The sequence below is a fragment of the Miscanthus floridulus genome, chromosome 8 (genome assembly GCF_019320115.1).
Source record: "Miscanthus floridulus cultivar M001 chromosome 8, ASM1932011v1, whole genome shotgun sequence".
In the NCBI taxonomy this organism is placed as follows: domain Eukaryota; kingdom Viridiplantae; phylum Streptophyta; class Magnoliopsida; order Poales; family Poaceae; genus Miscanthus; species Miscanthus floridulus.
This window is the reverse complement of record NC_089587.1, coordinates 20,190,380-20,204,678: the sequence shown is the minus strand read 5'-3', so window position 1 is coordinate 20,204,678 and position 14,299 is coordinate 20,190,380. Positions and strand designations below refer to the sequence as shown.

At 45.0% G+C, this 14,299-nt stretch overlaps 2 protein-coding genes across 3 annotated transcripts; both read right to left on the bottom strand.

The window, feature by feature from the left end:
- Window positions 1-1,099: 1,099 nt before the first annotated feature.
- Window positions 1,100-4,494, bottom strand: LOC136475906 (homeobox protein knotted-1-like 2). Its single transcript, XM_066473563.1, has 6 exons — window positions 4,046-4,494; window positions 3,103-3,223; window positions 2,065-2,255; window positions 1,857-1,988; window positions 1,632-1,765; window positions 1,100-1,515 (listed from the first exon to the last, which is right to left on the bottom strand). Exons 1-6 carry the CDS (start codon window positions 4,370-4,372, stop codon window positions 1,512-1,514), a joined length of 909 nt encoding a protein of 302 aa, XP_066329660.1. The 5' UTR covers window positions 4,373-4,494; the 3' UTR covers window positions 1,100-1,511.
- Window positions 4,495-7,353: 2,859 nt separating this feature from the next.
- Window positions 7,354-13,725, bottom strand: LOC136475907 (uncharacterized). 2 transcript variants are annotated; one of them, XM_066473564.1, is made up of 6 exons: window positions 13,209-13,725; window positions 10,921-10,995; window positions 10,751-10,834; window positions 10,172-10,234; window positions 10,020-10,079; window positions 7,354-7,909 (listed from the first exon to the last, which is right to left on the bottom strand). In XM_066473564.1, exons 1-6 carry the CDS (start codon window positions 13,557-13,559, stop codon window positions 7,742-7,744), a joined length of 801 nt encoding a protein of 266 aa, XP_066329661.1. In that variant the 5' UTR covers window positions 13,560-13,725; the 3' UTR covers window positions 7,354-7,741. The 2 variants fall into 2 exon arrangements, with proteins under 2 accessions (XP_066329661.1, XP_066329662.1); XM_066473565.1 differs by lacking the exon at window positions 10,921-10,995 and having other exon boundaries at window positions 13,209-13,718.
- Window positions 13,726-14,299: the final 574 nt, after the last annotated feature.

Here is a 14,299-nt window from a genome sequence, read left to right as displayed (position 1 = left end):
TTAACATTTAAGTGAAACTAGTGAAAGTAATTCGACGCCGTAGACAGGTGTATTTTTCTATAAACTTTGTAGTTGGTGTGGATCCAAACGGCCCAGCTAAGTTTAGCTGTTTCAAGCTTCAACACAGCTAAAGCTAAAGTTTAGCTGGAAAAACTTTTAGCTAGGTAAAGTTAAGTTTTAAAATTTTAGCTAGCCAAGGGTCTGTTTGGTTCGTCTAGTAGCTACTAAATTTAGTAGTTTTTAGTTATTTTAGTAACTTTTTAACCAAACACTATAACTAAAAGCTACTAAAAGGGTTTTAGTTCTCTCTATTAACTCTAAAGTTACTAAAAGTTAAAAGTGACTAAACCGTTTAGTAGCTACTAAAGTTTAGTAGCTCGAACCAAACACCCTCTAAATTTAGTTGGGTGGATCCAAACATATCATTAGGCTATGATTTTTCTTGTGAGAGGCATGCGTGCTGGGTTGGTCCCACAAAGTGACAAAACGTACCATTTCGGCGAGTGATTAATTTTCTAGCTTTGGACTTGATTGGGGTTGGGACAGCAAGCTGGCCTTGCTATCGACGCGACGGAGACGGCGGGGAAGGGGAACAAGAAATTAGAACTCTGCGCTCCGGCCGCGTCTTTTTCAGCGAAAACGACGAGCGGGGAAGGGATTAGGATAGTACTACTACGAGTCATGGTTTGGCTTGCTTGGTGATCTTTCATCCCAGTAGGCCGCGTGGTTTGGACTCCACCTGCTCGGTCGCCGCTTGACCCGGTCCGTGTGCTATAAGGTTGCTTCGGCTGTTTTCTTTGCGCTCACGAGCTTCACTCACTGCCATTTCGACTTCAAAGACAGTAATCCTTAAGGTCTTAAGGACAACCTCAACCAGTGGCCAGCGAACAAGTGCTACCACAAAACATGTGTCTCCAAGCTTGATCTGCTGGGTGCCACTGCAAAGGAGCCTCAGGGCATACCTGAGCAACAAAATATGCTCCCACATCTGAACGACAAAATATGCATCCCAAGGGCGCTCTACAATATCTTCTTAGGAATCCAATTATCCAACGCAGCAGGCAGAAGTAACTCAAACGACAATCAGCTAAAACATGCATGACATCCAACATACGAACTATTACATACCCTTCAGGAGGTGAACTCTGAACACGATGATTGCCCACCACTTTTACCACCGGTAATACAGTGAACGGCCAATCTGAATCTTGGGATTCTCCCTAAAATATCATTACAAGGTAAAGAAAATACACAATTACAATACAACATAAATTACTCCCTCCCATTCGCCAGTTATACAACACGTGATTCCTACATCACATTAGCGAATGCTATACTGCAGAGGTCACTACCAACTCCAGTCCCCACCACGTGGTCAAACTTGGGCATCAGGTGACCACTAGGCCACCCAAGCTGCATATCTTCCCTCTTGCCTACGGTGAGGGAGAATGTACTTCGCCATAAAGTATAGTGGACATATCTAGCTTCGTCAAGATTGCTCTGGGCCATCATCACCTGCGACGTTTCCAATATTACATGTTGAAAACAGTGCAAGTGCAAAAAAAATGTGGCAAGCCGCAATCCTGCCTATCAAAGCTTAGGCAACAGCAAAGCAGTTTTCATTGTGATACCTTTTCTTCTTAGTCTTTTCACCCGAGGATGTTGGGTTGCTGTGCCAGTTCCGTTTGCGTTGGTTAATGAACCAGTTGTTGATCTGCTTTAGCTGCAATCCAGTTTCCTGCACCAGTCGGGACTTGTCGTCTTCCTAGATAAGTAAGCAAAGAGTTGCTCGTCAATGAACAGAAGCTGATAGGAAAAGTTAATGAGGGAATGGTATTGACAGTGGTGTCACATACAGTTGGGTATGGCCACTTGGAATGAGCTTGCCACCAAGCTTTCAGTATAGATGCAGTATCTCCAGGAAGTTTACCAGCTCTGCGCTTGCGCATAATCTCTTCCCTGATATCAACAAGCTTTTCTTTGTAACCCTAGAGGTAAGAAATATTTCGTTAGTCAACAATGCACCATAAACGATGATGAGTGAAGCATTTCAAAGAAAGTAACCTGCTTAAGCTCATTCTTCAGCTCCTGCCGTACACGCTCAACTAAGGACCGTTCACCCTCTGTCAGCATTAGGGGGCCAAAGCCCATACCATCTGACCCATCATTTCCATCAAACATGTTGGCTTCACTATCCACCTGGTTATCTTCATCATCAGACATGGTCGCTCCAGTGCCTTCACCAGGAGATGCCCCTGCAGAACCAATCCTAGCATTACTTAGTTTTGCCTGACAATGATGATTTCCATTGAACTGTTCTATTAGCTGCTCTCACAATTTCAGTTCAGGTGTACATGGTGCAAGAATAGAAGGTACAACCATCTTAGTTGACATTGCATAAAACCCTTCTGTAAGTTGCACATCTAAATCCAACCAAACACTAGGTCAAGTTGTCTAAACCTCGGTATAAAACTCAAAGTAGGAATGTAGGATAGGAAATTTAGTTTTATCGTGCAACCACCTCTCCCTGTTCAGCAATCCTCATTTCTATGAATGCTTATCATGGGCAACCATCTGTGATCAGTGATAGACTGAGCTCTTGCCATGGCCTCACACGTCCTTGAGATTCTAATAGCAACTTGCATCGAATAAAATGAACAATAGCGAATGCTATATGTGATAATCAATAATTTATGGTAGCTCGTATGCTAGCCTTTATGTTCTGAGTGTAGCCTTAGGAGCTTAGGTAGGTATTCAGTATTCACTATAGAAGGTACTGTGCATGTTTTAAACAAATATTCTTCAGTGTTGGCTAAGAAATTATTGAAACGGCATGCAATTGGAAGGCATGAAATAAGAGCCATCACATACTCATACTTTTGCAAAATATTTTTTCTTTTCACTGTTTCCTTTTTAGCTAATGCTGATGTTTCCATTCATTCAATTACTACATAATTGCAATAAATACTGAAAGCACTTTGTCATCTTTTCATCTGACAGCAAGGCTGCAATTATTGAAATGATAAAAGCAAGTGATGTATATCTGAAAGCTTCAGCGACGTTTCTGAATTAACACAAGATTAAAAAAGAAAAACAATCCACCTGTCAGGCTTTGTAAAGATTGTTCAAGCTCCCAGCAACCCATCACTGCTTCCATTGCATGAACACGTACATGCTGCTGGAGTTGTTCCTTGAATGAGCAAAGGAGCAACACATAGTGTGTCTGTAATAAAAAAAAAATGAGACGTATTAGAATCTGAGAACAGGAATGCCTGACGAAAACAGATGATGCAAGATGTTAACTATGTACAGAATCCTAGACAAAGACAACTTCTGCTTCTAGTGAAGCAACAGAGTCATTGTGAAACACATAGTGAGGTAGAAGCATCAGTGCATAGGCTTATTTAATCCAGTAAATGGCATGACAATAGAACAAAAATTAGACGAAATTAAATCAGTACAAATGATACAACAGCAAACACCGGTTGCAGCATATGACCTGCCATCACATAATAGCCAGTCCACATCCTCGACATGAAAGATGAAAAGGGGAATTTGAAGCAGCCATATGAAAAGGGCAATTGCCCTCTATTAATTGAAACAAATAGAAGGAAGGGCTACAGTGATCTGATGCAATTCTTGAAACTGACTGAGCCATGAGGAATTTGGTCAACTACCATAATCCAAGTCAGTCAACTAAGCACAAAAAGGCTCCACCCTGAGACCATGACCTTATCCCCATCCTACTTCGCAAGTACTATCACAGCTTGACAATTAGCTTGGGATTCCTTCTCTCAATTTTTCCAAATCCATGTAGAAAAAATGGGGAAACTGGGAAACTGGGAAACTTATAGCCAAAGCGGAGCCGTAATATGAGAGATTCCGGGTACAGGTCACCCAGTCAACCAATACTTCCTTCAATCCCAAATTCCAAATTCCCCACACCGTAAATCCGCAAGCCTATACCAGTTCAACCAACTGCAGCGCACAGCTGCAAAGCAGGCGGGAGAGGGAGGAAGGAGCCCGTAGGGTGTTCAAGCCGTACCATGAAGAGGTCGAGCTCCTCGCCGCCGGACGGCCCTCCCGCGGCCGCAGCCCCAGCGGCGGCGGCGAGCGGCGGGGGGCGAGCGGCGATCTGCGCGTCGATGCGGGGGAGCTGGTCGACGGGGGTGGCGACGCGGAGGCAGGCGACGTGCGCCTCCAGGAGGCGCTCGTACAGCGGGTGCGCCGCGATGGCTGCCTTCTCCCTCTCCCCGCCGACGCCGGGGGAGGAGAAGCCGCTAGGGTTCGGCGACGACGCGGCGGCGGCCGCAGCCGCAGCCGCTGCCGCGGCGTCCATGGACAGCCCGTGGTCGGGGTAGTGGAACGACATCCCCGCGGCGCCGAGCGGAGCGGACGGAGTCGCCGGCGACCTCGGCGGTTGGGGGTTTTGGTTGGTGGTGGTGGGAGGGACAAGCGGATGGATGGATAATGGCGTGGGTTGGTTTTGGTTGGAAGGCTCCAGGGGCTGGGGTTGGTTTTCTTTCGTTTCGTCGCCGGCTAAGCGCGCAGGTGGGCCCAGGCTCAGGCGCGTCAGCTGTGCAGGGCAGCTGTGTGTGAGTGTGACCATCATATCCGCTGCGTGGGGACCGACGACACTTGTCAAAAAAGGGAGATGCTATAAATAAATTAGTTTCAGTTAGGTACGTTTGACTTTGTGTAACCGATAATCCCTCCGGTTAAAGATGTTTTAAAAAAAACAATAAAAGATTATAAAATTGTGCAAAGTATTTTCCAATACAAATATGTATATTTTTCAAACCAAATAATTTAGAAGTTATTGATACGGGTAGTTGTTAAGGCTTGACCAAATCTTAATTCTAAACGAGTGTTTTTTCTAACCAAAAGGAGTAATTTGATAAAGTGATATAATCATGGTCTATTAATCTGGCTTTCTAACACTTTGATTCACTAGCTTTCAAACTAGTACTGAGGCTCCTTGTTATAATACAAGAGGAAGATAGACAAATAGCCGTATCTGAAAAAACGAGAGCTATTTAGGAATAGTCCTCTTAAATGGGTGCTTAAAATTTAAGCTCCTTTTGATCTATGGGATTTGAACACGGTGGCAAACTTTATGTATAGTCATTTGGAAATGGGTTTTAGCCTTTTAGGGCTCGAGGTGTGTTCTTCAGTCGCGAAATTGTGGTGATTTTGTCATACTCATTAGGCCAACTTGTCAGTGATAAAATCACCGTGACTTCAAATATAGAGAAGACTCGACAACATGATGGGCAGTATCCATGCTTGAGAATGAGGAACACATCAAAGAACCAGTAGAAAAATAGAATCAGCATGAGAATTGTTTCTCGTGTTATCACCGTTTTATATAGTTGTTTTACTTGGCAATCAAGATTCTTCAGAATTGGTGCATCAATACTAAAAGGAATTTTAAGTTTGCTAAGTATCACCATATTTATATTGAAACTTAAGTACTCCCTCCGTTGCGAATTATAAGTCACTTTGTCTTTATACGTACTAAGTAAACCTTTTTCTAATTTTGATAAAAAAATATATGTTGACATATAGAATATCAAATATGTGCACTCTCAATACATATTGCATGATGGACTAAATTGAACTAATTTGACGTTGTAGAAATATTTGACTTAGAACAAAGCCAAACTATAATTTATAGGACATGGAGCCAATAAAGCCATAAAAAGTGGCTTTCCAAACCCTTTGTTTATTTGAGATAGCAATAAAAACAGTCCATTGCTGTAGTGTGCTAATGCTATAGTACATGGAAAAGCCTGAAACAGTCAAAATCCCACCATAGGGTACTGTAATTTGGAATGTCATAGTACATAGAGAAGCCTGAATCGATTAAAATGTCACCATACGGTACAATAATTTACAATGGAGGAAGTAGTAAATAACTTAAAAGTATGTCGTGTCATCAAAACTGATTCTAATTGTCACATTTTCAAAATCCAAAGAAAATGAAAATTAATTTTACACCCCGTACCGGAGAAAAACGAAAAGGTATACCGGACAAAAGATCATCACCAGCATAATTCACAATTACAGAATTAGCTGGGAAAAAGACCAACACCAGTACGCTACCACCATTTGGGTGATGACAAACCAAACTTTATGTCACATTGATATTGTTCTAAGTAATTAATGTTATCACTTGTGCACGTGTCCAATTCAGGTGAGTACCGGAGAAAATGGCACTAACTAGGGCAAATTGCAATCAACCCTCAAAAGGCTAGATGTTTACAAAGGCCTTGTTTAGTTCCAAATTTTTTGGCAAAATGGGCACTGTAGCATTTTCGTTGTTATTTGGCAAATAGTGTCCAATCATAGTCTAATTAGGCTTAAAAGATTCGTCTCGTGGATTTCGTCTAAACTGTGTAATTAGTTTTATTTTTTATTTATATTTAATGCTTCATGCATGCGTCCAAAGATTCGATGTGACGGGGAATGTGAAAAATTTTGCAAAATATTTTGGTAACTAAACTGGGCCAAAGTTGGAAAACGAAAGAAACCAGTATGACAGCGACCAAAGCCTGCTGTATCTGTAGCTAAAGTTGTAAAGGGCCCACGGCCTGGAGAGCACCCATTCCAACCATCTTTGCTCTACAAGTTTACGGCCGGGAGAGCACCTGTCCAGCGCACCATTAAATATAGACTAGTTATGAAACTAAATATATAAATTGAGACTAATTTATGAGACGAATTTTTTAAACCTAATTAGTTCATGATTTAACAATGTAGTGCTACAATAAACATGTGCTAATGATAGATTAACTAAGCTTAATAAATTTATCTCGCGGATTACTGAGAACCTCTGTAATTTGTTTTATTATTATTATCTAAACATTCGATGTGACATCTTCATGTATGTGTCCAAACATCCTATGTGTCTGGGACTAGAGTTTAAAAGGGGAACGAACAAAGTTTACCAGTTACCACTTACCACTAGCATTTTGTGTAACTCGTGTACAAACCTAGAATCGGAAGGTTGAGTGCACTTGGAACAACTAGAAATTAATTTAGTACCAAATCATATGCTCAAATATTGGCGTTGATGAAAATTATCATTTTCCTTCTTTGTCGTTGTCCAGCGTCAGAACCTTTTTACCCAGCTTTGATGTTGGAATCCCACCAGGCCAAACATTTGGCCCCTTGAAGTCCAAAGTTCGGCCTATCCAAACATGTTTTGCTTTATCGACCAGATTAAGCCCAAAGGCTACAGGCAGTAGCCATTAGCAAACTATTAGTCCTACAAAACTTGGTAGACCGAGCAAAGAAAGGCTCGATACAGTTGCAACTGAAGACTGTAGTAACAAAAGATCCACAAGACCATACAGAAATAAGTAACAGTTTTCTCATAAATGCCAGATCTTCACAAGTAACATTTCACCTAATTGAACGAAATAACATGAATAAATTCATCTAAATCCACTACAGCGTGGAGATCAGTTTGAGCTGAAATCGTCTTCAGCTCTACCATATGCAAACGCACTAGGCAAAACAATGTCAGGTGAGTTAAAGTTAGACTTCCCTTTAGCTACATATGTGGCTTATCACTTACGACTATAGTGGTAGTAAAACTCTGTGATCTAGTAACAAATTATCAAATACGTGTCATTCTCAAATGGATGACGTGGTGGTGCCGCCACCTAGACTGCTACCCTGCTTCCTCTATGTACACTTGTTATTCGGTTAACAAAGTTGCAGCAATCTGGGGTGATCAATGAACTGTTGAAACATCGGCAGAGTCCTCTGGGGGAAGGTTGAGATCTGGTAGCACGAAGCTGTCTCGTGCGGACTGCGTAACTGACTGCTGATCGAGCTGTTCCTTTCCTTTCTGCTCCATTGAAGTGATTTCATTCTGAGAGTTCGATTGCCCTAACCTTGTCTGCACAATGAAAACAACATTATATTAGATGTCCCTATCGTTCCCAATTTGATTTATGTAAATACAAACTAAACATTTAAAAGCAAGGGTATCACAGCCAAGCATTGAATTTTGGTTGATCACTCATGAAAAGCATCGAACCTTTTCAGAAGCATTTTCAATTAATTTTTTTGGATCGATTTTATCTTCAGATGGAACATGTGGAACTGCAAATGGGTGAAGCAAGATGTGGCCAAACCTATTAGGCTATTAGAAACCTGATGAAGCTGCAATGGCTCATGTATTTGGAATGGGTATGATGACGATCCAGCCAGCACAAAACGAAGAACTGAGTAAAATAGATTATCCATGGACTCCCCAAAATCAACATGTACTGAATAGGAATTAATGGGCATGAAACACGCCTTAGACAGATCCAGAATGTTGGAGCCAACACTATCTCAAGGGAGGAAAAAAGTGGCCCAGGTGGTTGCAACTACTTTTCAACTGAACCAGATAGGATTAGGTGAGCAGGATATTTTATCTGTAGTAACAGAAGTTTATAAACATTCACTCCATATTGATAGATTGTTGCATCTATAGACATCATTCAAGAAGATGAAGGCCCAAGTTTACCATTCTTGAAATCAAGGGTTGTGAAGATAATACTCAGGAATGTTCTTTTTGAAAAGATGGCTTAAACACGGAGATCCCTTATAAGCATCTAGGAAGCTGCCAAACCAGAACCCTAGGAAAAGGATTGCTTAATATGTCCATTTTAAAACATTATCTTAAGTGTTTATTTAATGCTAACTGAATTGTGCATTTTTCCTGTGTGCATATGCACAATGTTACAAACTTTCAAGCAACAAACAAAAACAACTGACTCAAATATTGCATGAAACCATGAAGTTCAGCTGACGATGAGAGAATTCCGGCTGACTTGGAGATGGTTTCCAGGTAAGCTTCCAGGTTAAATTGAAAATAGCAAACCTCGGGCCATGTGTAAAGTTACAATCACTCCTCAATTAGGATACACATATGCAGGCGTGTTACTCTGACTCCAGATAAGAGTGAACCCCGCATATCAATCAGCCTCATTATTGGTCACATTTAAGGAATACAGGTTATTCAGAAATTGACACCTTGCCACGATGGTCCTAATCCTTCACTTAACGACTGAATAATATGTTGTGAGTGTCAATTCATCTAACAAGAAACATATATTGAGTTTTTTCAAGGTGCAAATTTTCATGAAGAAAGTTGAAAACACAAATCATGATAAGCATACTGCTATCTGACTCTGAGACAGAGTTTAGGCTAGGAGTTCTGTTTTGTGCTTTCTGTATTTCTTCCTTCTTTAACCGAACTCATGTATTTCCGTTTATCTTTAAGTGGAAATGGGGGATGGTCTTCGCGTGGAAAATTTTTGCTGCCCACTGATAGTTATCCATGTTCATGATTATTTCTGTCTCAAACATGCTAGAGTTACGTACCATTATATTAAGAATACAATCCATATTCATGATTCAAGATTTACATAATACACAACGATATCTAAGAGTAGATTTGCACAGAACATAAAATAGTACTCTACACATTTGGTCTCTTGGTATAAGATGCACGGGTGTTTCTAAGCTTGTAGCCTTTGTAAATAGGATGCAGGCCATGCAGTACCCTAACTAGTTACAGGCAGAGTTACAAACAATCCCTTTCACATTCAGCTCAGATCCAAATATTTACTTAATATTTTTTCTACAAAAAAACATGAGAAAGCCACATTTAATATAGCCCATCATCTATCCTACGTCCCTACCCATCAGCCAGTGACAGATGAGTGGGAGAAAACAATGCTGGCCACAACCTTGTATACCGTTTGGAATCTTTCTTGCGTGTGGATAGCTTACAAACTAAAGAACCTAAAGATTATCGCAGGAGTATGTGGACCGCTACCTTTGGCGGCTTAAAAAACTCTTATAGTAGCAATATAAAATATATCTGACTTATGCTTTAAGCCAAAACAAGACAGCCTTTTGATAAGCCATTCCACCAACAGATACCATATGGTGGCCCACATACCAATTCAGGACACAAACGAACAAGAGAAACAGATTAATACAGTCGATGTTACCTCAAGCTTGTCATTTTCTTTTGACAGCGCCTTGCAAGCTCTCTGTAAATCCCGCATCTCCTGCACACACATAGCCAAACAAGAACAGAATCCAGTCAACGGAACCGCCATCGAAATACTCTCAAAGTACTTGGTGAAGAACAATGTATAACCTCGCGGAGGCTCTCATTCTCCACAGCGAGAGACCGTACCAGCTGCTGGATCTCCGGCAGCCTCTGCAAGATCCAAACGACAAACCAAATTAAGCCACAAGGACAAGAAGGCACAAGGACATGCTCCTATAGCACTGAAATTTTTGGCTTTTTTAGGTCACAGGACCATCCTGATGATAATGAGGTAGATCTTTTTGGCAGTACGCCTTTTTGTGGCTTTGTCCTTAAGATTCCACTTTGTGCTCACCCTCCTCCCCCAGTCCCCCCTCACCCTTTCAAACGCAGACAGATATATAGCAGCAGCTGCTGCTTTATTCTAAAACTAGTGCAGGCTTAGTTCAACTACCACTAAACAAGGCCATTTTCCCTGTGAATGGGTGGCACTCTGACCTGGTCAGACTTCCTTTCCCTTAAGACCAATAAAGCGCGTGGGAGGACTCTAATGCCAAACACAGCTTCAGAACAGTTTACGAGTCCCCCTCGCACCAGCCCATCATCAGTCATGCTGAATCATATGCAAGTTGACGTGTTCCAGTGCATCCCTTGTGAGTTGTGACTGAGAGATAGCAAGGGGCTCACCAATTTCTTCCGTGGTCGCTGGCCGCTGGGGCGTGGAAGCGGGGTCGGAAAGGTAATAAGCTGCGGCCGTTCGATGGCGCCCACCTGCAGTGAGAGGAAGGAAGCATCCATGAGTCCGAGACCAATCAATGAAGCACACAACAAATCCAACGAAAGACACACACACACACACTGGAATACTCGATGCTGGCATGAACAAGGCAGGCCACAGGGGAGTGGGAGCCCACCACCTCCTCCCGCAACAGCTGTCCAACGAGATCACGGATTCAGAATCACGCATCAGCAGCTATCGCAGAAAACAACAGAGAACACAGGTGCAAGCACAGAGCCGCGACACTGATGACACCAGAAAAGAAAACGAGACACGACATCGGCATGCTTAGGGAATGGCTCCCGATCCTCCGGCGGCCCCCTTCCCTCACCTCCTAACCCCCAGCTAGAATGAATATCCCCATCCACGCACCAATTGGGGGAACCACATGATGAGACACGCACGACAGACCCGTCCATTATTGTACTTCTTCCTCAATCCTCCATCCAGCGAGGGAAAACCCAAACGATTTCATCCATGAATGACCCATTTTTAGTTAGGCAAAGAAACACATCCGCCAAACTAGGGGGCGTTTGGTTTCTGGATTAAATTTTAGTAAATGTCGCATTGGACGTTTGGATGCTATTTAGAAAAACTAAATATGAGTTAATTATAAAACTAATTACACAGACGGAGACTAATTTACGAGACGAACTTATTAAGCCTAATTAATCCGTCATTAGCACATATTTACTTTAGCACAACATTGACAAATCATGGACTAATTAGGGCAGTCCTAATGAAAGACACTAGTAGTTTCTATAACATAGGATACCGCACCAAAAAGTACGGCTTTCCAACCTATGGTTTCTATGAGTAATAATTATTTTCTCTTTCTCTCTCCCAACTCTATCTTCTTCCTCCAATGAGAGTGCGACACGAGCTCCCTAGAAACTGGTGGTTTCTCCCCAATGATGATTTCATGGTTTTTTGGTGCATTAGGTTAAGAGTAGAACTGATTTCTTCCTGAAGAAACCATTTCTATGATTTTTGCTCTCTTTCTTCATTAATTACGCTGTCATGTCAACGTTTTGCCTACGTGGCAAGTCATTTAATGAGGATAGAAACCATCATCAATGTACCATTGGAACTGTCCTTAGGCTTGAAAAATTCGTCTCACAAATAAGCCACAATCTATGCAATTAATTATTTTTTTTATCTATATTTAATACTTGCATATATCGAAACATCCGATAGGACAGGGCAGTCCAAAATTTGAACCAAACACCCCCGACCATCCGCCGCAGCTGAACCCCCGCCACGTCCAGCGCGGTCCAGTCCTGCCCAATCCAGGGGCCCTACGTTCAAAGGAGAAGGGGCCCACTCTCCAGCCAACAGGACCATTCGACAGGTCGGACCAGGTGTCCACGGCTCCACGCCACGCAAAAGAAGCCGACTCCGCTGCCGCGCCGTACGCCCGCGCCTCGCCGCGGCCATAGCCACCGACGCCGACACACACGGCGGCGCCGGGCAGCTCCGGCTCGTCGCGCTCGCGGCCGGTGGGCGGCGCCCCACGTCACGTGTCGCGCGCGCCGTCTCCACCCACCCCGTCGCGCCGCGTTTTAACTCCCGCATTTGACTCCGTCTCCACTCTCCTCCGCCCGAGTAGGGAGGGGGTCCCACAGGCTCCACGCTCCCACCATACGAGCAATTGCGCCGGGGGATAAAAGGACGAACGGCTGAAAATGACCGGACTGCCCCCGGGAAAACAAGCGCTCCGTGGGGGACCTCTTCTGCCAAGGCCAGGGGCAGCTCTGGCAACCTGGCGGCACGGAAGCCATGGAAGGCCCAGCCCGGCCGCACCCACCGGCTTCCACGACTTGCCCTAATTACCCCTCATCCGAGTAAGAGTCAACCACCAGCGCATAATGAATTAAAGAAAACACACGCACAACCACCATGAAAAAAACGGAAAAACTCTTTTTTTTTCTTTGTAAGTATCGAATATCCAACGCAGAATTTGGAAATTTCAAAGGTAAACAGAGGCAGGAATGAGAATGCGGATCTGTGAAGCGAAACGTGAGCCGGAACTTGACGTACGAATCAAGCAAACGAAGAATTCAAACAAATCGAGAGACGAGGTGAGCGTTTGTGGTCGTTAGGAAGTGTGGATTTGAGGTGGTGTTGGAGTGACGAAGGGAAAGGATTTTTGCTGACCACTACGGGCAGTTTGGTCACGCTAACCAAAAAAGGGAAAAGGGCAAAAGAAAACTCGGAAAGACAACAGGTGACAGGAGAGAGAGAGGAGGGTACCGGTGGTGGCCTGGTGGGGGAGGGAGAAGAACCCAAAGCAGCACGGCGGCGGCGACAGTTCAGAGAAGAGGAACAGAGAGAGAGAGGTGAGCGTCAGCGTGTGGAACCACGAACCTTGGTCGCCGGTACGGGTCGGTGGGCCAGGGAGCAGAAGCCGCCACCGCCGTCCTCGCAGCCGCTGGTGGACGCGGCGGAGCCGGAGCCAGAGCCGCCGCTGTAGTCGAGCGGCGACGCCGGGCTGGCCCTGCCCCACCTGGCCTTGCCCCCCGAGGAGCCCGCGGACGGCGAGCGGCGGCGCGAGCGCTTCCCCCGCGCCACCGCCGGCCAGATCAGCTCCCCCTCCCGCGCCGCCGGCTCCGGCTTGCGCAACGGCGGCGTCCACCCGGCGAGGTCGGCCCCGCGCATCGAGCAGATGATGCCGGCCGCTGCGGCCACGAGCTCGTCCGCTTCCGCGTCGGCTGCCATGGTGGCTGGCTTCCCCCCCAGCTTAGCTCAGTTCGCGGACCGAAGAAACCTGGACGTCGGCTGGCAAGGTGCCAAGGTGTGAGAGGCGGAAGTGGAGATGTGTGGGTGGGGGAGGAGGGAGGGAGAGGAGAAGGGAAGGAGGGGAGTGGAAGGAAAGGAACGGGATGTGGGGGGCGTGGAGGTGGGAGGCGAACCAAAGCCGCGGCGGCGTGGCCGGGGAGGGCCTTTTAAATGGCGGAATAAAACCGCGGATTAAAAAAAACCTGACCCACACCCACACGACACTCACACACCCCTCTCCCGCTCCACCTACGAGAGCTACGGCTCGCTCTCCCCTGCATGGGCCCGTGGATTAAACCCACATGCTCTCTGTCGAGAGGGACCCATCCGGCCATGGCCCGCAGGTCATAAGGAGCGCGGCTGCCCGCGAGTGGCCCCGCGTCCCCCGTTGGCCTGCCGCGATCCGACCAGGCGGAGCCTTTCCGCGCCGTCCCGCAGCGTGGCCGCGCTGAAATGACCCTGCCGCCCCCTTGGCGGGGCCCGGGCGTCAGTGGGTCGAGGCTTCGGACGCAAGCTAGCAGTATGACCGCGGGCGGGACGGAATTGGAGGGACAGCGTGGCAGTGGCGGTCAGCGGCCTCGAGGTCAGTTATTGTTTAATTATGGTCTAGCTTAAAAGATTCGTCTCGTAATTTATAATTAAACTGTGTAATTAGTTATTTTTTTATCTATATTTAATAC